The 25,588-nt window shown below is 37.0% G+C and overlaps 3 protein-coding genes and 1 pseudogene across 3 annotated transcripts; all 4 read right to left on the bottom strand.

Annotated features, from left to right (window-relative positions):
* Window positions 1-10,006: 10,006 nt before the first annotated feature.
* On the bottom strand, window positions 10,007-12,148 carry LOC113336774 (amino acid transporter AVT1H-like). Its single transcript, XM_026582452.1, has 3 exons — window positions 11,792-12,148; window positions 10,774-11,381; window positions 10,007-10,687 (listed from the first exon to the last, which is right to left on the bottom strand). The coding sequence occupies exons 1-3, from the start codon at window positions 12,087-12,089 to the stop codon at window positions 10,154-10,156; spliced, it is 1,440 nt and encodes a 479-aa protein (XP_026438237.1). The 5' UTR covers window positions 12,090-12,148; the 3' UTR covers window positions 10,007-10,153.
* Window positions 12,149-14,988: 2,840 nt separating this feature from the next.
* On the bottom strand, window positions 14,989-15,600 carry LOC113336779 (annotated as a pseudogene).
* Window positions 15,601-16,211: 611 nt separating this feature from the next.
* LOC113360109 lies at window positions 16,212-17,700 on the bottom strand. The gene is made up of 3 exons (XM_026603659.1): window positions 17,154-17,700; window positions 16,946-17,067; window positions 16,212-16,658 (listed from the first exon to the last, which is right to left on the bottom strand). Exons 1-3 carry the CDS (start codon window positions 17,698-17,700, stop codon window positions 16,212-16,214), a joined length of 1,116 nt encoding a protein of 371 aa, XP_026459444.1.
* Window positions 17,701-17,955: 255 nt separating this feature from the next.
* Window positions 17,956-18,963, bottom strand: LOC113360118. The gene has a single exon (XM_026603664.1). The coding sequence runs from the start codon at window positions 18,961-18,963 to the stop codon at window positions 17,956-17,958; it is 1,008 nt and encodes a 335-aa protein (XP_026459449.1).
* Window positions 18,964-25,588: the final 6,625 nt, after the last annotated feature.

Consider the following 25,588-nt stretch of genomic DNA (forward strand, 5'->3'; position numbering starts at 1 on the left):
CTTGTGTACTCCTTCAGTCCCCATTTGAAGCCATGGTGGATAAACCTTCTATGTTGCAGATACTTGTTGGATGATTGATGAGTCTATGAATATGACAGTACCTTGGATTCTCCATTTTTTTCTTCAGTTGGCCCTCTATGATGAATAGTAAATTGCATCATCTTGAACCCATAATTCCAGTAACTCGATCACTTCTTCGGTGGGAAGATGGAAGTTTGAGTCCCAGATCATTTCCCCATTCGTTGATATCGTGTCGAGGTTTGTGCATTTCAGGATTGGTTATCCTTTCTGAGAGATTGGATATATATGCTTCTGTTGTGGTGATTCGGCTTTCCTTTTGCTTCCTTCAGCAACAACGGAAGGTTGGAGGTTGTATTGTCTGTTGAAGAGACGTTGAGTATCACGAGGTTCTCATTCTAGGTCTTTTTCTTTCTAGTAAAGCATGTGTGGTAGTTGCTGACTGCTCGGCTGCTTCATGAAATTCTGAGAAAGTTTGGAATCGCAGATTCTCTAGCAAGGCTCTGTAGATTGAGATCATTCCGTACGCTGAGGAGGAGATTGCACGTTATCCTTCTTTTGCGCCTTTGAAGGGGTGGAGGAAGTAGGTTTATGCTGTGGTTCAACTTTCCGTTTTCTCCCTTCCGCGACAGCATTTGTGGAAGGATGCAGGTTGTACTGCTTGTTGATCAGACGTCTTCTTCCTCGAGTGTCCCGTGATTCTTCAGTCTTTGTGGGATTTTCCCTTTCTAATAGAGCGGGTGCAGTGGTTGCCGATCTCTTCGCGGCTTCATGAAGTTCTGAGAAAGTCTGGAATCGAAGATTTTCAAATAAAGCATTCTAGACTGGGATCATGCCGTTGATACACAAGTCTACCAGTTGTTGCTCTGCGACGTTTGGATCATGACAGTCCAGGGCATGGACTCTGAATCTTTTCACGTAGTCATAGGGATTTCACTGACCCTCTGAAACATTCTTCCAAGGTCAGAGAGAGTGACTTGCTCTGACACGAAGAATTACTTCCTGTAGAATGCGTTAATCATTTCTCCCCAATTGTTGATAGTCCCTGGTGCGATGTTGTTGTACCAGGTGTATGCCCTTCCTTTCAGAGATTTTGAGAATTCCTTGAGACGAACGACATGATTATGTTCATGTTTTCCCAGGGCTTCGAGAAAATGAGAGACATGTTCCCGAGCATTGCCAGTTCCATCATACAAGGTGAAAGTTGGAGAAACGTAACCTTTGGGGAGTGGAATCCTCTGCGTAGCGGCAGGATAAGGAGGTTGATGACGATGGACATGCGATGTTTTGTCTTTTCGAAGGTTCTCCAAGAGGTTCTCCAGATCCTCGCGAGTGATGAAATTCGATGATCCCTTCGCTGACGAGTTGTCTGCAGCATATTGCGGACTTCGTCGTCTTCTACTGTATGGATTGAAATTACTTCAGGATCGTCGTATGAGATTTCTCCTTCTATTTTCCCTTCTCTTGAGTTTTCTCTGACATCTTGTCAGTAAGAGTTTTGAGATAATTACACAGCTCCTTCTGTGTAGCAGCCATGTTAGTCTGATTCTTTGCAAGAGTCTCCTGCGCTTTGATAAGATCAGCAATGGTAGGTGGTGGATTTCCTCTGACTTCTTCAGGGTGTCGTCCGGACAGTGGATGACCTTCGGCGTGAGGAGGAATAATATCACCACCATCAGTGTTGGAGGTCGGAACCGTCTCCGAGATATTCTGATTGTTGTTGTTGCTAGTGCTAGCGCGGTTTCCATAGGGATTTGTAGCTGAGCCTGACCTAAGATCAACCATCTTATGAAATTGTTAGATTGCAACCGAGAGATTAATCTCCCACTGTGGTCGCCAATATGTAGATGGGGAAAAACGATTTTCTGGTTTTTAAGGAATTGAGGAGACGACCGTACAGAGGAGACTCCTCGAACCGAGCGAAATGTTAAACCTCACACAGATGCACCGCTGCAAAGGGGGTGCTTTGAATTCGAGAGATCAATCTGTAGTACTCCGGCCTAAACCAAGATAATGGTCGTTCCAGAGTAAATTCGGTCACAAGAGAGGATGGGTTGATCTGTAGGAGGGAAGCTGAGAAATGTGTGGAATCAATGGTAATCAAAGATTGTAGGTGTGTTGTGAATTCTGAATATGATAAGTTCTGAATGATTGAAATTTCTCAGTTTAGAGTAATTTCTCAATTGATGAGTTGTTGATCTCGTGTTGTCAGTTTGACATGAGATTGATGATACTGTTGATGCCGATCATTCAATCATGATTCAGAGACTTATTTATATTGCTGGAATTTTAGACACCATGATTCCATGAAGTGTGATAGTTGATGGAATCAAGGAGTGGGGAAGTGGAGATCGTGTTTGAAACCAGTTGCTCAACGTGTGGAGACTTGGTCGATTTTACACCCACTACCTCGTGAATTCCTTCAACCGATTGCACGACTTGCTCACATTCCATGTGTGTTTGAACACACGTGTCATAGACCGCCAGACCAAAAACCCAAAGTGATATCCCCCCAAGTGACACGATTGAAGTCTCATGGTTTGTTAGTCAATTGATGACTTCGTGGTTTGATGGGACGATGAGTCCATGTAGTTGCTGAGTTGAACATGATGTTCTGAAACTCATGAATTGAACATGTCATGAGACAGAGGTATAGTTCTTACGATGAAGTGAGCAAGTATTGCAAATTCGATGGATCGTTGAATATTGATTGTTGAATCAATATTCCTTGGTTTGAGAAAATATTTATCATCTGAGCAAGTGTTGCTCATGTGATGAATTGTTGAATATTTGATCGTCTGAGCATGTGTTGCTCATCTGATGGCTTATTGGCTGCGTACCAAAAATATTAATTAGAATACTTGTCGTTGAACCAAGAATAATTAATAAAATTAATGACCATGAGGCCGTCGTAAAATTATTAAGGTTGGAATCTGGAATGATGATCCTTGGATTCAGAAACCCTAATTTGATCAATTCATGGTTCGTCAGAAGTTTAACCATGGGACGAAGGAGGGAGCGACTACATGGGACCGTGGATCAACCATGTAGTGTCCATATACTCACGTGAGCAAATACGAAGAACTCCTGAAGAGTTGACGATTTTTTGGTGGAAGAATGATTAAATGCTGGCTTAATCATTTATTCAAAAATGCTCGTCTGAGCCTTAGGTTAGAAAACCTAATTAATTATGACGAGGCGAAGGACCGACCATGGGGTCACGAAACCGGCCCTGGGTTGTCACGTGACCGCCTGACGATCACTTCATGAAAAATCCAAAGTGTTTGGAAGAGTTTTGGACCTAATACGAGCAATTGTGCAAATTAGGTCAAAACTGTGAAAATTGATGGGACTGGTTTCCGTGAGCCAAAGAGCCAATATTGGTCGGTCAAGATAGCATGCTCGTGTACCCAAGGCGTCCGCGTCTCAGTCCTGAGAATTTTGATATTTTCTTGTGTGCAATTGAGCATCCATTCGAGAAAATATGCCAAAATTAGGGTTTCGACGAAACTGAGAAAAACACCATGAGATGATGAAAGATAATTATAAAATAAGAAATGAGGAGGCGTGAGACCGTCGTGGTCAAGGCATGGTCGGACGGTCGTGACCACCGTCCCGTGGTGCCTTTTCCTTAATTTTATAATATTTTGATGATTTTATGAAAAATTCATGAATTTTGAGAAATTTGATGAATTTAGGGAGTTTCCATGAATTGAAGGAGTTTTCATGAGTTCAGGGAAGCAAAAAATATTAAAATAATAAAAACAAGGGCGTGTGGCACCGTTGAGGCATGGTCGACCGGCTATGGACCGGTCCCACGAGTTTTTCATAATTTTTTAATATTTTTAGGTATTTTTGATGATTTGAGGGAATTTTTCCTAATTTGAGAGAAATACCATAAAATCAAGTAATTTGATGAATTCAAGGAAAAATAGGATAAATAAATATAAAATAATAAAGCAAGGGGCGTGTGGGACCGACTAGTGGCCCGGTCCCACAAGTTTTCATTATTTTATTTTATTTTATTATTATATGATGATTTGACCAAAAAATACCATGAAATCAAGGAGTTTTTTCATGAAATTAGAGAAATAACAATAATAATAAAATAATAAGGAACCATGGGGTGTGGGGCCGGTTGGGACCAAGGCATGGCCGGTTTGCCAATGGTCATGCCCCAAACTCCTTTCCTTAATTTTATATTATTTTTTATGGATTTATGGAAGTACCATGATACCGAGGAGTTTCCTCGATACGAAGGAGATTTGATAAAATGAGAGAATTTTCATCAAATCATGGAAAATAATAAAAATGCATTAAAAATATAAACTGGCGTGGGATTGACCACGACACGGTCGGTCGGTCGTGTGTTCGTGCTCCCAGCACCCTGGTCAATATTTTTAATTATTTATTATTTTCTTCTCTATTTTGCATAGGTTCATCGTTTCGTTGTATTTTTGAAATACTCGTTCGTGCGGTGACTGTTAGTGTATCGTCGTTGAATACACCTTCACCATTTGAATCGGGGCTTACTTAGAGGTAGCTCAGACGCCCGATTGTTGATTATTTATTACTATTTGTGGAATTCGGTGGAGAATATTTTACAAAACTGAGCAATAAGATGTTTATTGTTAATTCATAAGATCAGTTGAGGATTCGACTATGAATTCATAATAATAAAGTGATCATTACCATTCCATGGGATCGTAGATTCGACCATAGAATCAGAGTAATTAATATTTATCTATTACCATTTATGAGGCCAGTTGTGGATTCGATCACGAAATCAGAGTAATATAGTTATTGCTATTCTATGAGATCAAGTTGTGGATTCGATCATAGAATCAGTACAATTGTTTATTGTCATTCCGTGGAACCAGTTGTGGATTCGACCATGGAATAGGATAAATTGTTATTGCCATTCCATGGGACCAGTCGTGGATTCGACCATGGAATAGGAGCAATGATAGATTATTCTGGGAATTCAGTAGTGAATGTCACGAAAAAATTAATCTTAATTAGGAATAATTAACTTTGTGGCTCTATACTAGCAGAGCAGGCTGTCTAGGAGCATTAATTATCCCGGTATGAGCTTGTCGGTAAGTCATATCCTTTATATAGTCAGGGTAAACTTGTTGTTTGTTCCTGAAGACGTTATCGCTCTATACTAGCAGAGCAAGCTGTCTAGGAGCCGTCCATCTCGTGATATTATATAGAAATAATCACTGAAAGTATTCAGTATTCATGAGATATTTCGTTGTCCAGTCGTGAGATTACATATCTACATGTACTCTGAGAGAAAGTACTCTCCGTTGAGAATTAGATGAGAGACCCGTGTCTCGATACTCACGTCTGATTGTTGAATCAGAGCTTCGTATAATTATGAGTTTACGATTTTAGCCTTTGTCAAAAATCCACCATCTACAACTCTAAGAGAAAGTATTCTCAGTCAGAGAATTCGATGAGAGACCCGTGTCTCAATACTCACGCCTGATTGCTGGATCAGAGGTTCGTATAATTATGGATTTACGATTTTTGCCTTTGTCGAAAATCCACCATCTACAAAGAGGTAGGCTCGTATTCAACAGCCATGGGGATGAAGATGCAGTGAAAAAAAACTAACCTAGCTCTTGTGTACCATAAAGAAATCAGGATTTTGGTTTCTCACACAACTGTGTTGAGATACTTTTCATTGAGATATATATATACACAGAAAAAGCAAAATAATATGTACTACTACATAATAGAAAGAACAAAACCTAATAAGCTAAAGAATAGGAAAACTAGTAGTTATTAGAACATAAGAATAGAAAAACTAATATGTATTACAACATCCCGTAGATGTGAATAGTTTATCAAGGTACTGATAAACTTAATAGGACCACATTTCATGTACTCTCTTTCTTCTTACAATAAATTTTATTTACCGATCAGAAAAATAAATAATATAAACAATTGTTGGAATCTGTTGGAAGTTAGTATGTGAAGATAATCGGAAGACCAAGTCTCTCGCATATAATCCTGTATTGTAGCTAGATAAGTATAGTGTACCTGGTCAAGATAGTTTGTTGCTCTAGGTTTACTACTTATTAAATAAACCTATAAATATGATTCATTATGTAAATGTAACTGATCCCAGAATGATCAAACTCTCTGGAGATCAATAATCTAATTCACCCTACGGGGTTTCTGTCCATGGACGTAGGCGTTAGCGCCGAACCACGTAAAGTTCTTGTGTTCTTAATTTGTCTTTGATTTAGTTTTCTGTAATCGATGATCCGTCTCGATACTCATAATTTATTATGGTATCAGAGCGGGGAGATCCGCTCGAATTTCTTCTGCATCAGTATTTTTTTTTTTTTTGCGTCTGTTATCAGACTGATTTAACTCTTGTTTCAATTCATTTTATGCAATCCCTTCATGCTTATCGTGTATTGACTGATGATAGGTCCTCAAGCGATCAAAAGTAAACCGTTGCTTGCCATTTCTACCCAAAGTTTTAATGAGGAAGATTATCATATTACAATTCTTTCTCTTTAACAAACTTTTCATTCTGGGTTACAGATTGCATAATTAGTTTTTATTCTCATCGATAGCTTATCACTACGTGCTATTAATAAACAGAGAAACCAATATTCATGGTTTTCTCTGGACGTCAAAGAGAGTTATCATCAATTAACATAACTCTTCTTATTATTTTTCTGTGAACAGAATTAATCTTCGGAAAATACATCTTTTGCGATCTTATTTCCAAAAGAGAAATACATCTTTTGTATTATCGTACTATTTGTTGGTACTTTCTCATGATTATGAGTTTCTTCTCATAGCTTTATGACATTGGGTATCGATCATAGACCAAGTGGTATCTTAATTTCATTAGTCCGACACGATTTTGATGTTAATCAAAGTTTGTCTCATCTCTGATTCAATTAAACTGATCACTGTCGGATTCTCCAAGTTTATTTCACTGAGGTCTTGTTTTATTAAGACCTAATATTTTTCATATGTTCTATCTTTATCGTTTTTGGTAATCTCATTTAGTGAAAATATTTTCTATATTTCTGGAAATTAAACTCATTCTTTCCAGAGATATCTTTATTCCGAATATTTTCTTTGATATCTAAAAAAAAAAAAAAAAAATCGGAAATCCATTCATTACCAAATATACCATTCCATATTTTAGATATCTCAAAATTTCTGAACATATTTCCATGTTCAGTTTTATCTCCTTAAATATCGTCTACAAGTGCTAGACTACAATGCTATGATAACAAGAATCAAACTTGTTTCACTCAGTTTTTATGTATTGCAAACTCGCAGTAACTAATTGTTATCTTTCCATTAATGGTGTTCCACCATAGATCAGTAATGGTTCGCATCTATAGCCATTGCAATGGTTATCTATAGAAAATTCTCCTGCTACCTTTTTGGTACTCCATTTTTTGTTGGATATATATATGACACGTCCAATAATTTCATATCAAATATATTTCCTTTATCATCTATGAAAGTAGTGATCTTTTGGATTTGATTTCCAATAGTAGTTAAATTTTTCTGTTTGTTCAATTTGTCAAGAACATTCGGTTGAATTTTTTTTTTTGGTTTCTTCTCTTTGTGAAGAACACTCACAGTTCCGGAATACTTTATGCTTTCCAAATCCATGGTCAGCTATTCCATGTGCTCATATTTTTATTTTCAAGAGTTATCTACTTCAACTCTTTGACTCTGTCCTGCTCATGTACCATTTTTTTTGGGATATATTCATCACAACACAATCACAATCCATTCTCCATGGATTTCCTCGGACCCTTTCCGAATACAATTTCACTCACGAAAACTCTTTTTGATTATCATGTATATTTTTCAGATCTTTATCCAAGATCTTCTTAGGGGTTTTATGAGCTAATATATTCCTCTGAACGATCAGACTCCATCATCAGTTCACCGCAATCAGACTCCATCAACTGTTACAGGCAGGGATGTTTGTCTCGTCTTGGTTAGAAATTATCAAAGCAAGCCCATTAAAGCAATATATTTTGCTCATCCAGGTACTAATTTTCTGGTACGTATTGGTGTCTTCGGCTTGCTCATCAATGTCCGTGATTGGTGATCGAAGTTCAACCTACATAGTTTTGGGTTACAAAATTCTATTCCAGAGATTTTTCAAGTTGTACTCTTCCTTTATCTCTGAACTTCAATCCATCTTATGCTTCAGTTTTCATGAGGTACTATGCTCTTCAGTACCTAACGGATCATATCATCTATTGGCATCCTTTTGTATTCCCTTGAGATCTGTGAATACAGAGTGAAACAAGATGTGTTAATATGCTATAAAAAAAAAAAAATTCTTTGCCATTATTCACGGCAAGACTTGGCTTAAATATCACGAACCTTTGGTTTCCTAATCATCAAATTATAATCTACTGATCATATTTTTATCAGGGATTCTTTTTATCAGTTTCAATCAATTTCTTTCGAACTTGAGTTCGAATCAATCCAACCCTATTGTAATGGGTACAATAAAATCAACTTCTTGTATTATCTACTGATGATTGATATTTGGAAAGGATTTATATCTTTCTATTCTCCAAATATAATTTGGATGTTCAGATCTTATATTTTCAGAGGGTATCAACATCTGGGTTTACCCATCTAAATCAAATTTTTCAGCATCTTTATCAAGTTTCATCAAAGTTGCTTGTGCAAGGGTCTCCCTATTCTCAAACAATCAACAGGGAATACGTTGTGCGATATTCATGTTCTGTTCTTTCAGAAACTTTCACTTTCTCTACAGGATGTGAAGTTCCAGGCAAGTCCTGTGAAACCCTCATAGACGACCATCATCTTCTCCAGGTTTTTGGTTTGTCTATAATGTCATGTCTTGGTTAGAAATCTAACCAACCAAGCCCATTCAAGTCATTTTGCTCATCTGTGTGTTTTGAAGATCGAAGTCTATGCTAACAGATTCTTTTGAAGAATGCAAGTTCAAGTTCAAGGTACAGTGTACACTTCGAACACCACTCCAATTGCTTAATCAATAGCAATTTCTGAGCATATCAGTGTCCACTTAAGGAAGATAAGAGATCAAACTGCTGGCTTATGTTACCTAAGGAAGCCTGCTCATAAAGATCAACTGCCGCGGTCCAAGTACGTGAATGAAGCATCCATGCCATGGTCGAAGTACGTCATGCAAAGTTTAAATTACAAGGTTTCTTTTCAAGATATTGTCCAAGTTGCACACTTCATTTCTCTCCGTGTCCAACTTGAGGGGGGGTGTTGGAATCTGTTGGAAGTTAGTATGTGAAGATAATCGGAAGACCAAGTCTCTCGCATATAATCCTGTATTGTAGCTAGATAAGTATAGTGTACCTGGTCAAAATAGTTTGTTGCTCTAGGTTTACTGCTTATTAAATAAACCTATAAATAGGATTCATTATGTAAATGTAACTGATCCCAGAATGATCAAACTCTCTGGAGATCAATAATCTAATTCACCATACGGGGTTTCTGTCCGTGGACGTAGGCGTTAGTGCCGAACCACGTTAAGTTCTTGTATTCTTAATTTGTCTTTCATTTAGTTTTCTGTAATCGATGATCCTTCTCGATACTCATAATTTATTAACAATGGCCTGAGGAAATGCAAGTTGGTTGGTATCAGGTCTGCAACTTAAAGGCTGTTTAGTGTTGGATACATTTGTTTTTATTCATCTCGAGCACCGGGAACTAGTTGCTTATGATATACTAGGTGATCAGTTCATTAATTTGTAACTGTAATAGTACATATTTTGGCGAAGGAAACTAGTGCCCCTCCAGCTATTCATGCGCCAGATGCAATGTCCAAAAGTGGTCAAATTAACATTATATAGCGCCCAATGAACTTAAACATAGACAGATTTGCTGACATGGTTAAAATGATATTATTTTATAATTACAGGACTTTTTCTATGGTTAGAGACTTAGAGTTCATTTTTCTTACATCCAGACAACGTACAATAAAATGACTTTATTCATTACGATGGCAGAGTACACGAGAGGATCTCTCTTACAAGGTGATAAAACTGAAAAGTAGACAACGGACAGTACAACATAAGTGGGTCTTTGCATTGCAAGGTAGAGAAGCCGAAAAGGCGAGAAATTAGTGGGTATTTTGGATGGTATTTATCAGTGAATTAAAGGATGTAATAGTACCGAATAGGCCACAAATAGAACCAAACCCTATGAGGACAAAATTTAGAACCAAAAGAGGTTTCGAGAGTTGAGACCAAAAGATTTTGGTGTAAAAAGCACCAGGAAATATGATACAAATACTAGTACTAACAAGGGAGCCAGTGAGACCAAGAACATATTGAAAGTAAGGTATCGATAAGGCTAAACCTAGGATTCCAATCAACATTATCGATCCTAAACTACCTCTAATAAACATCCGCATCTGAGAACTCATTGAAGAAGGAAGTTTATGATCGAGTTGCATTGCTATAGGAGCAAATTCAAGTGCATACTTTGTCATAGGCGTTAGGACCGTCGCCCATAATGCAATTTTAGTAAGTATGAGATGCTTAGGCATACTGAGGGTGATTTGAGAATTTACTCCTGGTCCAAACATTTTTGCACCCATAAAAGCAAGAGATGTATATAAAATCGTAACAATGCTGAAGCTCACAACAGAGACCTGAAAATGAACACAGGATCATGAGTTAAATCAAAAACGATGCACAATTCCGTTATATGTGATTATTACAAATTTGGATTGTGTACCTTTGTGAACTTGGAGGGGTCCTTCATGGATTTGTAAAGGTCGGGGTAAACAATATGACCCGCAAAACTAAATATGTAAAGACCTGATATGACAGGAATATTATGAAGTTGTAAAATAGGTATTGGCTGGTTAACTTTAACACCACCAACTGCTGCAGTACCCAGTACTGTGATAAAGATGAGAAATGACATGAGAATACCACCGGTTGAAAGGAACGATATCGAAGAGAGATCTCTTAACCATAAACTAGGCAATGCAACAATAACTGCAATCATGGTTAAGATTTGAGATGTAGATAGATGAAGCCATGTCATATGAATGTTTGTTCCAGCAAAAACTGTAGTCAAATTATCACTAAGTGAGATTGTGTACGAAACTAGGGCCATGAAGATTTCCATGTATATGAAGGTTGTCGCTATAACTCTTCCCTTCATGCCAAATGCTTGTTGTCCAATATCCGAGTAATTCCTTGATTTTGCATTCTTCTCAAGACATTTTCCTAGTAAGTGTGAAGTGTATGCGCATGCTATTCCAAGTCCTATAAGTAAGAACACTGAAGCCCAGCCACCATTTTGTAGAGCATAGGGAGTTGATAGTTGTCCAAGCCCTAGCAAATATGAAAAAGAAACTGTTGATTAAACCTCCACCTGTGATATCGATTACGCATAGAAATAAACATTGAAAAATAAGTAAAATCATGGGCAGCCCACACCGGGGTGGAGCCACGCAGCGGCAAGAAAGTCAGTTCCTCGGCCCACTTGCCAACTTTCACGCTGTTGAGATTATTAGTCCCACATTGTCTGGGCAATCTAAGATCCTGCGGTTTATAATTTTTTGGGCCTTTTCACTAATTACCAATTGGTTTTGAGTTGAATGTCCGTATTCTAACATGGTATCAGAACAGACTATTTATGTTGACTCATTTGACCCCACCTTTACTCCGCGTCATCCGATTCAGCTCAAACTTTTTTCCCATCCCAAAGTATTTACGGAAAGAACTCAATGAATTTTAGTTACCTATAAGCATTCCAACCATGTTAATGACAGAATGAGTAAAGGAGCTATCAGCCTTTATATGTTTTTCGCCATTTTCATTGATTATTGCCATCACTTCATCATCTTTTCCTTGGTCACATTTACAGACCTTGTTCTCCTCCACGCAAACGTCGCAACTGCCCCACTTAGTTCTTAAGCTCACACCATTCACAGATTCAGTCAGTACCTTCTTTCGAGTAGGTAAGGCAGAAGTATCCAGTTCTACGCATGGTGAAAACTTCCAAATGAGCGAGTTCATCCACTTAAACACTGAAGACATAATATTATTGACTGACTGGCAATTAAACAGAAATATCGAGTGTGTATTTTAGGAGATAAACTAACTTAGCTTGGTATAAAATCAGAGGATTATTGGAGTACATTTATAAGCAGATTTGATGCGTAACTTCATGTTAGCTTACGCATGCATGCATCTTAGAATCTCAATTAGATAGACTCCTGTACCACTAAATGATTCAGTCCAAATAGAGAATCATTGCTGTTCGTATTTTGTATGCAAATTGGGTAAAAAGAATTTGTTATCTATTGAGAAAGTGAGTTTAATTTAGTAATAATAAAAGTTTAATAGATAAAATGATGTCACCAAGCAATGAATTTGTGTAATGGGTACTGAAGAAGAAGTTGATGATTCGGTAGTTGCATAGATCTCTTTTTGTTTTTCGCCTAACAATATTCACCCATGCATAAAAGAGAATGTCGACAGCATCTCCAGTTGTTCTTTGATTCCTATCAACTGAATTAACAAGTATTGGTTCTATATCATTATTCCTTCGACCACTTTTATACTTTGATTGGATTCATGCAAAATAATATATAGTATGATGCTAATACTCAATGTCGTAGAGTTTTTCACGTAGATTAGGGAACAACGGAGAGAATTAAAATTTTCCAATTCTAACCATATTAATACCTTTAAAAAAACTAAATGATCTAGTTTTTAGTTTCTAGATTTTAGAAAAAGTTATTAATCCCATTGTACTCCCTCCGTACCACATATATAGGTGGTGAGAGAAAATTCTCTTAGATTAAGAAAAGCACATTGGATTCATAATTTTTTATGTTTTTTCATGTTTTACCCCTTGTCCTATTAAAACCCAATTATTTATGTACCATTAATAAGGGCATGTATGGAAATATTCACCTTGGAAATAGTAATCCGCCTATCTAGTGGTACAACCAAAATTCAAAATTCCGCCTATATAATAGGTACGGAGGGAGTAATTTATTTGGGATGTACCAAATTTTTATAGATTAGAATATATATCGTCCATGGAAAATATTTAAAAATTAGAGTAATTGTTTGTGTGTTGATTAAGATGAGAATTTATGCTCCGGTGTGATTCCAAAGCAAGGATAAATCAGAGAGCTATAACTGGTCACAGCTGAGTTTCTTTTCTTTTACTTTCTGTAACTCTTTTTCACTCATTACTTTGATGAGCGTTAAATTTGATTCAATTTTGTCCCTTTTCTCTCAAAAAAAGAAAAAAATAAATCAGAGAAAATTTAGGGAAAATACTAGTAAAATTTTCATCTTTTTTGGAACAGAAAATAAATCCTAAAATATCAATAAAGTGGAACGGTGGGAGTACAATATATTTGAAGAGGTACAATGTCCGGATCATTCTCCAAAAAATTGTTCTTCCAGAAATGCAATTATCAATATATCTGCACATATAATTATATTCTTCCTTTTAAAGCAACTTTTGACCCATGGAGAATCAAATATTTTTCGAAGTAATAAAAAAGAGCTACTGCTAAGTTTAAGTGGATTCCTTAGATAAGTAAGATCCGAAGTTGATTTAATATAATTTAAATGGGTCTAATGTATAACAGGATCCAAGCATATCTTGTTACTGTATAAGAATTAGGGAGAAGGTAAGTGAAATGAAATAGATTCGACATGCCACATGCATGAATTCTTCATCAATCTCCAGCTTTGGTGGGAATTTAAAGGAACAGTATATTGTTCCCATATTGTGGTAAGATTTGATTCTCATTCACCATTAAATCAAGAATAATTTCTATCGTATCAAAGATTATATTCCACCAATAAACACATGCAAAATAAAATTACTAGTAAAGAAGATGTTTAGAATAGTTTCACGTCGATCGTCTGGATTCTTTATAAGTACGTACAATTCTAAGTTAGCTAGGCACACGTATCGTATGCTTTTAATATGATATATGAGAGCAGACCTTATTGGTAGAGTGGGATGGTAAATATGGAAAACCAGAAACAAAAGTACAAAGTTTGATGTGAGCCTAATCAGTTATTGGAGAATAAGAATCAAAACAGCAGGTATGAACTTTAAACTTTTCGTAAAGAGAAAAAATTCGAAAAAAATTAGATTGAATGTGGTTTTCAGGAAACACCAATTTCATCATATGAATATCAAAAACAAAAGCTCATATTTCCCTTTCAATTAGCATGCATTGTTACCATGACATGCCCACAACCACAAAAGCATCAACTCAATAAAAACTAAGACGGAACAGTATTCTCTGTACGCCAACGATCTCAATAAAAGTAACTGATCTGTGGTAAATCAGTACGTACCAAAGTACCACTACCCACCAAAGATTTTACTCTTCTACCGGGCAGTTCCGTAAAACACAAAAACCACTAATTAAGCAAATTACGCATTCAACGTCAGAACCAGTATGATCTTATGCAGTCTCCCTAGCTATTCAACATTCTTTGTTCACTCTGAGGCCAAACTATCGCCCTTCCTTGTAGTTTGCCTAATGCATTTTTCCTTATAGTTACTAGACTCGGAAACCCAAAATCAATTGCATCGCCATTCAAGATTTTGTTCTTCTCTTGACAAAAAATTTCAAACGGGACGTAGATCATCCATAGGTACTATTAATAATCCCATAAAAATAGTCTTGTTAGGATTGAATATTTTGAACGGGCCTTGCTACAAGTTTATGATTCACAAACAGAAAGAAAGAGTACAAACTTACAAAGGAGTGATCCACAGTGAAAATAAATAAAACAAACACACACGAGTCATGCACATTATTTAAATTACACATTTTGTGGTAGTCTGTGCACATACACTTCCACAATCACACAGTGAACACCATACACCCAATACTGAATTTGTCCACTGCACACCAATAGGTCCATTCCATATACATCATCGATAGACACTTCATTCAGAATCGCAAAGGTGAGAGTTCAAGTCTTCAATGTTCTTTTGGAAGAAACCCAAATAGGCAATAGGAACTGGTGAATCCTCGTTAACCTTCTCATAATCGATGGTCCAACTCGCAATGCTCCCTTGTCCGTTAGCCTTTGGATTAACTACAAGAGTTGCATCAAATTTCTTGTAATCATTCATAATGTCTCCACCAACCGCACTATGATGTATCGTCCTAGTTTCGTCGGTGTATGTCGTTTGTCTCCTGGACAGTCTCTGTTTTACCGTCTGCATATACTAACATAATATACACACAACACACACGTAACAGTTATAAACGTACTTAAATTTAATTTGTCATGCACGATATTTGTGGTTCAAATCTGTATAAACACATACCATGAACATAATCCCATTGCTTGATACAACCCGAAGTAGTTCCGTGTCCTTCGACGACTTTGACGCTAGTGTAAATATGTGGCATTGCATTTGGAATGTCCTCATGGTGCTTCCAAATTTCGTAATATTTGTCAGCATTGCAATTGACTTCCATTTCAGTTACAAGCTTCCCAACTAGACCTGAAATGGTATGGTGATGATCAGCCATTGAAAATAATTGCTACAGATTGTTTCCCCAGATATATAAGTAGTTATCAAACTAATGGAAGATATTGAACTGATTTTGATGAATTTGATCTTAGTTGAATGAGTTTATATAGAAACTGAGAATGGATGAATTGAGCAAAGGCTGATGACATGATGAGATGTATTTTTCTTTTCTTTATAATTTTTTGTTCTCAATCAAAGATCTTGTGACAACAGAAGATTTTGTGAGATAGTAGCAAGGTAGTTAATTTCGGATTCCGGTTTATCTCGGTCCCGAGCGAGACACTGGTACAACGTTGTTTCGGGGAGATTCCGTTTTCAAATTTCGGTGTAATTTCGGTCCCAACTTTTATAATAAGAAGTGTTTGTTGACAGGTTCAATTACCAGGCGTAAACACTAACTCTCATATGGATTGATGAGAAATTGTGCTGAGGCCAGAGTTCTGAAAGACTATTAGTAACAATTAATTCCATTCACAAATAAAATTGGAAGCATTTCACATCCACAGCCAGTTCCAGAGGTTATCAAGAATGTATCATGATTGCACAACCAAGAAAAGCAGTCTCACGCACTAAGTAAACGTTACAAAATGTGTACGAAGTAAAGGAACAACAAGGATATTACAATTCTAATCAATATAATTTGATTCATCATAGATATCATCATCTAAAGTAACTCCATCATTCCCGACACCACCGAGTAGCCCATTTTGAGTGTCCAACATCAAGTCATCAGTATCATATCCATCATACTCCGAGTTAGTTGGATACGTAGACTTACTTCGAGAAATACTGGCACCTTTACTACCAACAGTCCCACGTTCTTCACTAACTATCACTTGAAAATCATCAAAAGTTACATAATCACCATGAACCTCCAAGTCATTCAAATTTCGTAACTCCAACCATTCATCATTTTCATCATGCTCCTCCAGAAAAAATGGATCATTAGCTTTATCATTATCGTTATATTGTTGGATTTCTAGGTAACGACGCTGCAATTTCTTATTATACTGGATAAAAACACTATCATTCAATTTCTGTTGCGTTATGCGATTTCGTTTTTGCGAGTGCAACTGAAATACATAAGATAAGTAAGTAATTCAACTAAAATACTTAATAGTAAGCACATGCTAATTTTTTTGTTGCTTGTTGTCATAAGAACATAGGGGTATACAGGCATGTTATGTTCCTAGTTCAATCGACCTACTATACAGAGCACTTAAGGGAAATGAGTTATGGTCAAGTCTTAACAGTAATACAACACTCCACAATCAATTAATTCAAAATATAGGTACTGGAATTGCATGGTTCGTGCATATTCAGAATATTACTAATTAGTGTAAAAGATTAGAATACTTACATTTTGAAATGTGCTCCAGTTTCGCTCACATGGGGAAGCAGAACAAGTAAGACTCAATACTCTGATTGCAAATTTTTGTAGGTTTGGCGCATCGATTCCTCCAAATGTAATCCACCATTCATCTGTTATAAATATAAACAAAGTAGTTATAAAATCTATCTAACACAAATGTAGTCAAACTTTAAACTTAAAGAACAAACAAGCTTACGAGGTTGATCCTTATTTCTTCTTCTTTTGCAAGGCGGAGATCCCAAGATCCCAACAGCATCAGCATACTTTCTCAATTCACCCGTAGCAGCATCAAGTTCATCTTCATTGGGTATAAGCCTTTGCATTGCTGTATGAAGTCCTCTTTTGATTTCTATGTACTTTGGATCACTATCCATTTCATAAGCTTCAATAGTGTAGAATATGGAAGGATTCAAATAGTATGCCGCACAATGTAGAGCATGATTAAAGTTATTCTTCCATCTTTTCTCAAAGCAACCCTTAATTACACCCCACGTATCATCATCTTCACTGAATTTCTCCTCTAGTTGATTCCTTGATATCCTCATTGCATCATAAAAAGAAGGCATTGTAGGTTTGCGCTCGATGTCCACCAACCTTACAACCTTAACTAAAGGCTTCAGCACACTACAAGCATAATCAACATCTTCCCAAAATGTGCTACTTGTAACAATTTTAAGTGCATTAATTCCAAGAGTTTCTTTTGAAAATCTAGTTTTTGCCCACCTATCATTCACAAACACCATTTGTAAAGGAGTTTTATACTTTTGAAGACTTTTTAGTGTGTAATACTGAGTTGCAAATCTAGTCTTTGTAGACCTATGTAAGTCTGCACGTGTCAACTCCCTCATCAAGCACAATACTTGAAAATGAGCATAAATGTAAGTAACAAGTCTTTTACCTAGAATGACGGCTGTCTTGATTCGCATAAGCTTGTCACCAAGTTCTTCTAGCATCAACTGGACACAATGAGCACCACAAGGAGTCCAAAATAGATTCGGTTATTCAAGCATTAAATCTTTCCCAGCCTTTTTAAAATTTGAACCATTGTCAGTAATGAATTGAACCACATTTTCTTTCCCGACATCTTCAATTACCTCCTTTACAAGCTCACGTATGAAATCAGCATCATTGGTTCTGTTTGACGCATCTACAGACTTCAAGAAAACTGACCCTTTCGGACAATTCACCAAAAAGTTAATAAGATGTCGCTTTTTCCCATCTGTCCAACCATCGGACATAATAGAACATCCATACCTCTTCCAATGTATCCTAAATGTATCAACAAACTTCTTTGTTTCTACTAACTGGTCCTTGAAAAGATTTGTGCGAATCTGATGGTAAGATGGCGCAGGCATAGCTTTACCATATTCACCAATTGCATAGATCATTTGTTGGAAACTTGGACATCGAACAGTATTAAAAGATATAGAGTTCTCAGTCATCCAAGCTGAAATGCTTTTCCATGCATCTTTCTTTAACTTCTCTTTCGCTGAACTGTTTCTGTCAAGAGTGGCTTGCTGAGTTTTCTGGTGGTCTGTCTGCATGAGTAAATCCATTGGACCCCTAGAACTACTTTGGCTCTTGAATTTTCTTTTACTTTGACTCTGAACAACTACTTGATTACTACTGCCCACATTAGAATCCTTTTCAACTTCTTGTACCTCATGGTCCTCATCATCAGTATCAGCATCAGACTTCTCATCAGATTGTGTGCGACGATACATAGCATCAACGTTATCCCTGTGAGCTTTCTTTAACTTCTTTACACTGTCATTTTGTCTAATTTCATTTATAGTTTCAACTGTTGCTTTCATACATGATGAAACATTCCCTTTGACTTGTGTGATATGCTGCTTAAGCCTAGTAATTCCACCACCACGCATTTCTTTGTTACAAAGCGTACAACTTAGTTTCTTCGGAAATGCAGGATCTTTGCACGTAGCCCATTTCCATGCTGGATCTCTTTTTTGAGTCAGACTAGAAGATTGAGGGAGTATTGACCACATGTAGTGTTTGATTTGTTAGAATTGGATGCATTAGAAGAATCCATAATCACAACCTGAAATTCATGTCAAATTGAAATTATGAGAACAATAAGCAAACTCTATTACCCAACTGAACTTTCTTACAATTGGGAGCCAACTGAACTTGGTACACCACTGGCTAATACAACTAATTATTAGCACAAAATTATTACCACTGCCTAATAAAACTCTACTTATGAACATCGATGTATAGTCCATAAATTGATATCAGATAATGACACAAACATCACCTCAACCACATTCCTACCTGAGAGAAGCATAGAATGGATGCCTACCTCAGATTTACATCCAGCTGAAAGAAGACTATTACTTGAGCCACCCAAATCAAAATTAAATACTTCTTGAGCTTAACCAGCAGTTAATACTGCTACCTGAGGAAACCGAACACCCAATTCTTCATTACTAAAGCAAATCAACAAGAACCCTAACATGCATCAAACACTGTCACAACTATGAAGTGAACTCAATATTTAATGACCTCACCAGCAAATCAACAAGAACCCATGACAAATCAAAAAGAACCCATGAAAAACAAATTCAGTAATTAAACAAAGAAAGCTTCAATTGATAGTCAAAACCCTAATCTCAGATTAACATCAAAAGGACTCACAATATGATAGAAAAGTTCTCAAAAGTCAAAATATATAAATCTAGCTTCGATTAACACCACAAACCCTAATCTTGCTTCGATTAACATACCTTGCTTCGATTATGTGAGAGAGAGTCGGAGACTGAAGAAGAAACGAAGTGGAGAAGAGTGAATCTATGGAATAGATATTAGGATTAGTTAGGTTAAATTACTAAAACACCCTATCTCGGGGGTAAAATCGGTGGAATTTCGGCCGATAATCGATTTTTTCGGTCACTTTTCGTATCACCGGAATTTCGTATTCCGCTATGTCACGAGTCGAAAAGGAAAATTTCGGCGGAATTTCGGCCGAGATGGCCGAAATTGACTACCTTGGATAGTAGTTACTATTGATTATATTATCCGAGCCAATTCTCCGGACAAAAAAAATAAATAATTTATCCAGCCAAAAATCAACTATTGGAATCTTATTGTAAGCCAAAAATTTAGACCCTAGCATCGTAAATTTGACGTTGTGCTTGGGCCATGACCCATGTAATTAACCAGAAGACTACAAGACTGAATCCAAATACTAAAAGTAGATTATCGTCTTAATGAATAAGTCTAATAACCCAATGTAATTTTGGGGACAGAATCAAAATGATGACTTATATATAAAAGCAAATGCTGCTAACTTCTAGGAGGTATTATAACTTCTACTTTTACTTCCTCACGCGTAGAACCTTTCTAAGTCTTAGTTCTATGGGCTAGATATCTAGCTGCTAGATTGGCCATCCACGTCAGTATGGGCAACCTCTTAAATCTTATGGGATGGCTAGTCTAGCAGCGGGACCACCATATAACGCCGAACCGTGTTGCGCTTTAAATCTCAGCCGTTAGATCAGAAAAAAAATTCCCAGCGCTGAACGGTTCAGCGTTTAGACCATTTTTTAAGCGCCGAACGGTTCAACGTTTCAATCTCGCTGATACTTGGACTGCGAGCACTTGCTAGGTGAGAGAACTATCAACTATCAATGTTAACTTTTTTCCAACACTTATTTTTTGATTTACAACACTTTTTGGCCAATCTAGTACTTCAATTTAGCTCATAGGGATTAGCCTAACACTCTCTAAGAGAGCGTGCAAGGGATAGTTTGGGAGCTAAGTTTCACAATGCCTTTCAGAAGCTAGAGAAAATCTTTTTGGGAAGCAAAAAAACTTTTCTTGCTTCTAATTTAAAAACTACTTCTATTTTTAGAAAAGAAGAAACATTTAACACTTTTACTCATGCAAAAAAAGAAATTCGGAATTGCGGCTGAGCCGCTCATATCAGTAAAACATATACTATATTTTTTTCTTTTTTTGGTCAAAATTAGTCATAAAAACCCAAGGTGATCAAACTTGTGGTACAAAAACCCCACTCAAATGTTGGGATCCATTAAAACTCCATCTTAAACAAAATTGATACAAAAACCCATCAAAACAAAAGTAACACAAAAACTCCATCAAAATAAAACTAACATAAAAACCCCAAATTTAAATGTTGGTTTCATCAAATTTTATTTTGGTTTAAAGGATGGTGACATCTCTGGGGTGTCACCATTAGGGCTGTCAATGGGTACCCATTATCCGGATCTGGAACCGGACCCGGTATATCAGGGTCCGGTTCCGTGTCCTAAAGTTGGACCCATTAGCTACTTAGGACCCGGCGGGTAATTACCCGATTGGACCCGAATTTAAACAGGTCCAAACGGGTAATACCCATTGGGTACCTGTGGGTATCGGGTACCTGTTTATTCATTCTTTTATTCATGTTTTTAGCAAAATTATAAGTATTTTTTCTAGTTTTAGCTTTGATATTTTACTCATTTAAATTTTTTCTCTTATATTTAATCTTTATTTAGTACATTCATAAGAAATAATAATAATTTTTTATAAAATTACTTAAATCCAAGCTAAAAAGAGAAATATATTAAGTTTTTGAATTTTTTTAAATAGTTTTCTTTAGACCCAATGGGTACCCGGAACCGACGGGTACCCGGGTATTTAAACGGGTCCGGTTCTGGGTCCACAAATTTAGAAACCGGACCCGGAACCGTTAGGAACCGGACCCGACCTTTATAAGTAGGGTCCGAGTCCGGGTCTAGCGATACCCGGGAGGACCCGGACCCGTTGACACCCCTAGTCACCATCCTTCCATAAAAAACCCATCAAAACAAAAGTAACACAAAAACCCCATCAAAACAAAATTAACACAAAAACCCCAAATTTAAATGTTGGTTTCATCAAATTTTATTTTGGTTTCATCATAAATTTGATGAAACCAAAATAAAATTTGATGAAACCAACATTTAAATTTGGGGTTTTTGTATCAATTTTTAAAAATTTGGGATTTTTGTATTAATTTTGTTTACGATGGAGTTTTAATGGATCCCAACATTTGAGTGGGGTTTTTGTACAACCAGTTTGGTCACCTTGGATTTTTATGACTAGTTTTGTTTTCAGAAATGATGAAATATTAGAGTGCCACGTCAAATGACATGTCAAATCAGGAAATGTCATGTCATATCCGGAAAGGTTAAGAAAGTTTTATAAGAAGTACGCGTCGTTTGGAACGAACAGTCACTAATACTAATACATGGAAAACTGTTTGGAAAAGGCATGTTCTGGCAATAGTTAAAACGCCACATATCAAAAGACACGTCCCCGTTTTCATTATAAAACGAAAAGTAATTAAGGGCGAGGTCGTCATCAATAACCATTGTTCCGAAGGGCTTCTCTTGAATAGATTTTTGGGTTTTTGAAGTTTCAATATAGGTTACCTAAGAGCATCCACAGTCATGACCAAATTCGGGTACTATACCCAAATTTGGTCCAAAAACCAGCCACAGTGGACGGGACTAAAGCTATATATGGTATGGAAAATTAGGGTTTGAAACTAAATGTAGTCACTAACCAGACCAAATCAACATATAGTGGGGCGCATGTATTAATAGCGTTTGAGATTAGACGCAAGTATAATGAACGTTTGTATTCAGGCGGAAATAAAACCAACGTTTGAATGGGGCGCAGTTATTAGCTCCGCGCAGCCAAACTCATATAATACCTGCGCCTCACACCAGGCGTGGTTAATATATCCGCCCAAAATGGGGACCTGTGTGTTTGTCGTGTACAACGTCCCATGAAACGCATCTTTTATCCCCGTCTCACTACATGCGTTTGTAATACTTACGCCCCTATCCAAGCGTGCACAATACCAGCGTCTCATACGTACGTTCACAATACCCACGCCTCACTGTCATACGCTCGTTATACTTACGTTTAACTTGGGGCGCTATTATATCGTCCGCTTGATTAAATTTTAGTCTTTCACCACTGCATTTCACCTCCACTGTACCCAATTTTTTTTAGTTTTTAGTATGGCTTTTAGTATTTAGTCCCCTCCATGACTGTGGTTGCTCTAATACCGTTTCCTCTATTTCATTTGCAGAACCATGATAAATTGAACGAGAGGATAAAAGTGGAGTTCTATCAAAGGTACGATTAGGAAGGGTGGTGAGAAAGGGTTTACTCTGATTCTACCGATCGAAATTTATTTGCGCAACCAACCCAAGGTATTACCAATTGATGCACATTACACTTCTTTCTTCTTCCGAGTTGGGGTTGGTTTTGAGTCTTTTCATGATGTTTGGTAATAGTTTAATAATACTTTACTAATGAATAAAGTTCACACAGTAATACTTTATAAGTGGCTGCATGGTTTCGCATATGGTACCCACATGATACCAAAATTATGTGACAGTTTGTCTGGCGATTTGGTGCTGTGTAAATCAAGCATCAAATATGGAAGTCGATTTACCCTCATCTACAACGAACAAGTTTTTTGTGGTCGGCTGTGACTGGAAGGGGGTATAACATAGGGTGCAACCTGCTCGAGGCAGAATACTATTACGAGTGTAAAAGATCATGTGACGGTAGGAAAAAGTGCAAGAAAGGCTTGCCAGTAGGGACAAAAATGTATTGGACAAGGTACAGATGGATCAATCTGAGGGCACCGCAAGGCCGCCTTCTTATCTTTCAGTCCCTACATTTATGCGTTTGTAGGTGAGTATGGGAAGTTCAGGTTCGATGCACTGAATCTTATTTAAGTACCTAAATTCAACCCCGTGGTTCTTGATTGAGCTCTATAAGGAATAAATCCTTTGAAGAAGCACAAAAATATCCAACCACTTTTTCATGCCAGGACGATAGTTTGTACATTAAATGGGAATCACATTCCTGGGTATCGCTGCATTTTCTCTGAAAGTTGCAAGGTGAAACCTTACCTTAATCCTAGATGCCAAGGTATGTATGTGTGTCCCCACTACAGTGTTGCATCACCGAACAAAAAATCATAGGAAAACCTATCACTCCAGCGATTTTCTACTATGATTTGCAATTTTGAGAAGGAACTAACCAGCCGGTTATGTTTTAAAAGGCTCCCTACGTGCTCGCCTAGGCTCTTTAGGCGCACGAGGCTCCCAAGTGAAGCCTAGACCCAAGGCACCAAAGTGTGACCAAAATTTGTGTTTTCTAATATTTCCTCGGGCGTCTTGGCGCGCCTTAGATGCCCTGGGCGCTAGGTGAAGGGTTTGGCGCGTCGCCTAACGCCTAATACAACTTAGCCGGCTGGTGTTGAGTTCTTGCTGATTGTGGGAGAGGCTCAACAGATATAGAGGAGTGTGAGGATTTCCCTATAGAAAAACAACCCATATGACAGACATCGTATTGTTGAACAAGCCCGTGAATTTGTAAAATAATAAATTCAAAGACAAAATTTTGCCAATTATTAGAGATTTAAAGGTAAAGTTGTCTTCCGATACCAAAATCCGATTGAGGTTTTCCTTTAGAAAAATTATATAAAATCTAGTGATTCTGTTGAAAAATTATATAATATCTAATGACACTGTTGTAACAAAGATGTTACTACAACATTGTAAAATCTACGGACACTGTTGTAGATCTTTGGTGACACTGCAAAGTGAATGTGTGTGGGAGGGGACCTGAAGGATATTTTAATGCCTTAATGAGTAATAATAGCTCTATGCAAGTTGTATAGAGATAAAGCGCTTAGAAAATGTCTAACTCTTTATACGCGCGGTAGAAAAAGCCGTTACAATGTGGTCGGGCCACATCAAACAAGTATGTGATCCTGTTATTTTCTTGACACGTATTAGAAACCATTAGCTTTTTACTTTTTAGGGAATTTAGAGGGGGCAAATTTTTAGAATAAGTAGTTAAAAGTAGTTTTATGTGTTTTATATGAGAAAAAGTAGGATACTTTTTATTTTAAAACTAATTTTCTAATACGTGTAATAAGACGGGCCACATACTTGTTTGATGTGGCCCGACCACATCGTAGCCGGGACGGAGGATATATACCCAACCTTATAATCATCTGCATTCAAGTTCTCCAGGTATATCCTGATCTTAAGTATAACTAAGTTTATACCATGTCTAGAATACAAAACAGAGTTTGGACAAGTTAGGCTAGATAAAGAGCGGCCGAAATTTGTCGAGGGATAAATTTATGGCCGTGGTTTTTTGAACTAACCATTATAAATACTTTATTAATTAGTGTCCTATTAATTGCTCATGATGAATGTTCATTTAATGAATCTAATGAATACATATTTTATTAATAAATTAAAAACTATATATACATTGATCGGCTAAGAATTTGGTGTTGGCGAGTTTCGAACTCATGTAACTGACATCATCTCCCAGTGACTTTACCATTGTACTACAGTGACCCCGGTTAAAAATTATATTAATAATTTTTAATGGTGGTAGTGAAAGAAGCAGTGGGTGGTGGAAACAGTGGCGGGTATTTGTGAGTGGTGGAGGTGGTAACATTACTGGTGGTGGAAAAACTAGTGGGCGTGGCTGTTTTTACGTACGATGGTGGATGTTAGTGAATAGTAGTGGACAATAATAGTTTTGTGTCTTTACAAAATCACATCATTTTATTGTGATAGA

The sequence above is a fragment of the Papaver somniferum genome, chromosome 1, assembly GCF_003573695.1.
Source record: "Papaver somniferum cultivar HN1 chromosome 1, ASM357369v1, whole genome shotgun sequence".
Classification (NCBI taxonomy): Eukaryota; Viridiplantae; Streptophyta; class Magnoliopsida; order Ranunculales; family Papaveraceae; genus Papaver; species Papaver somniferum.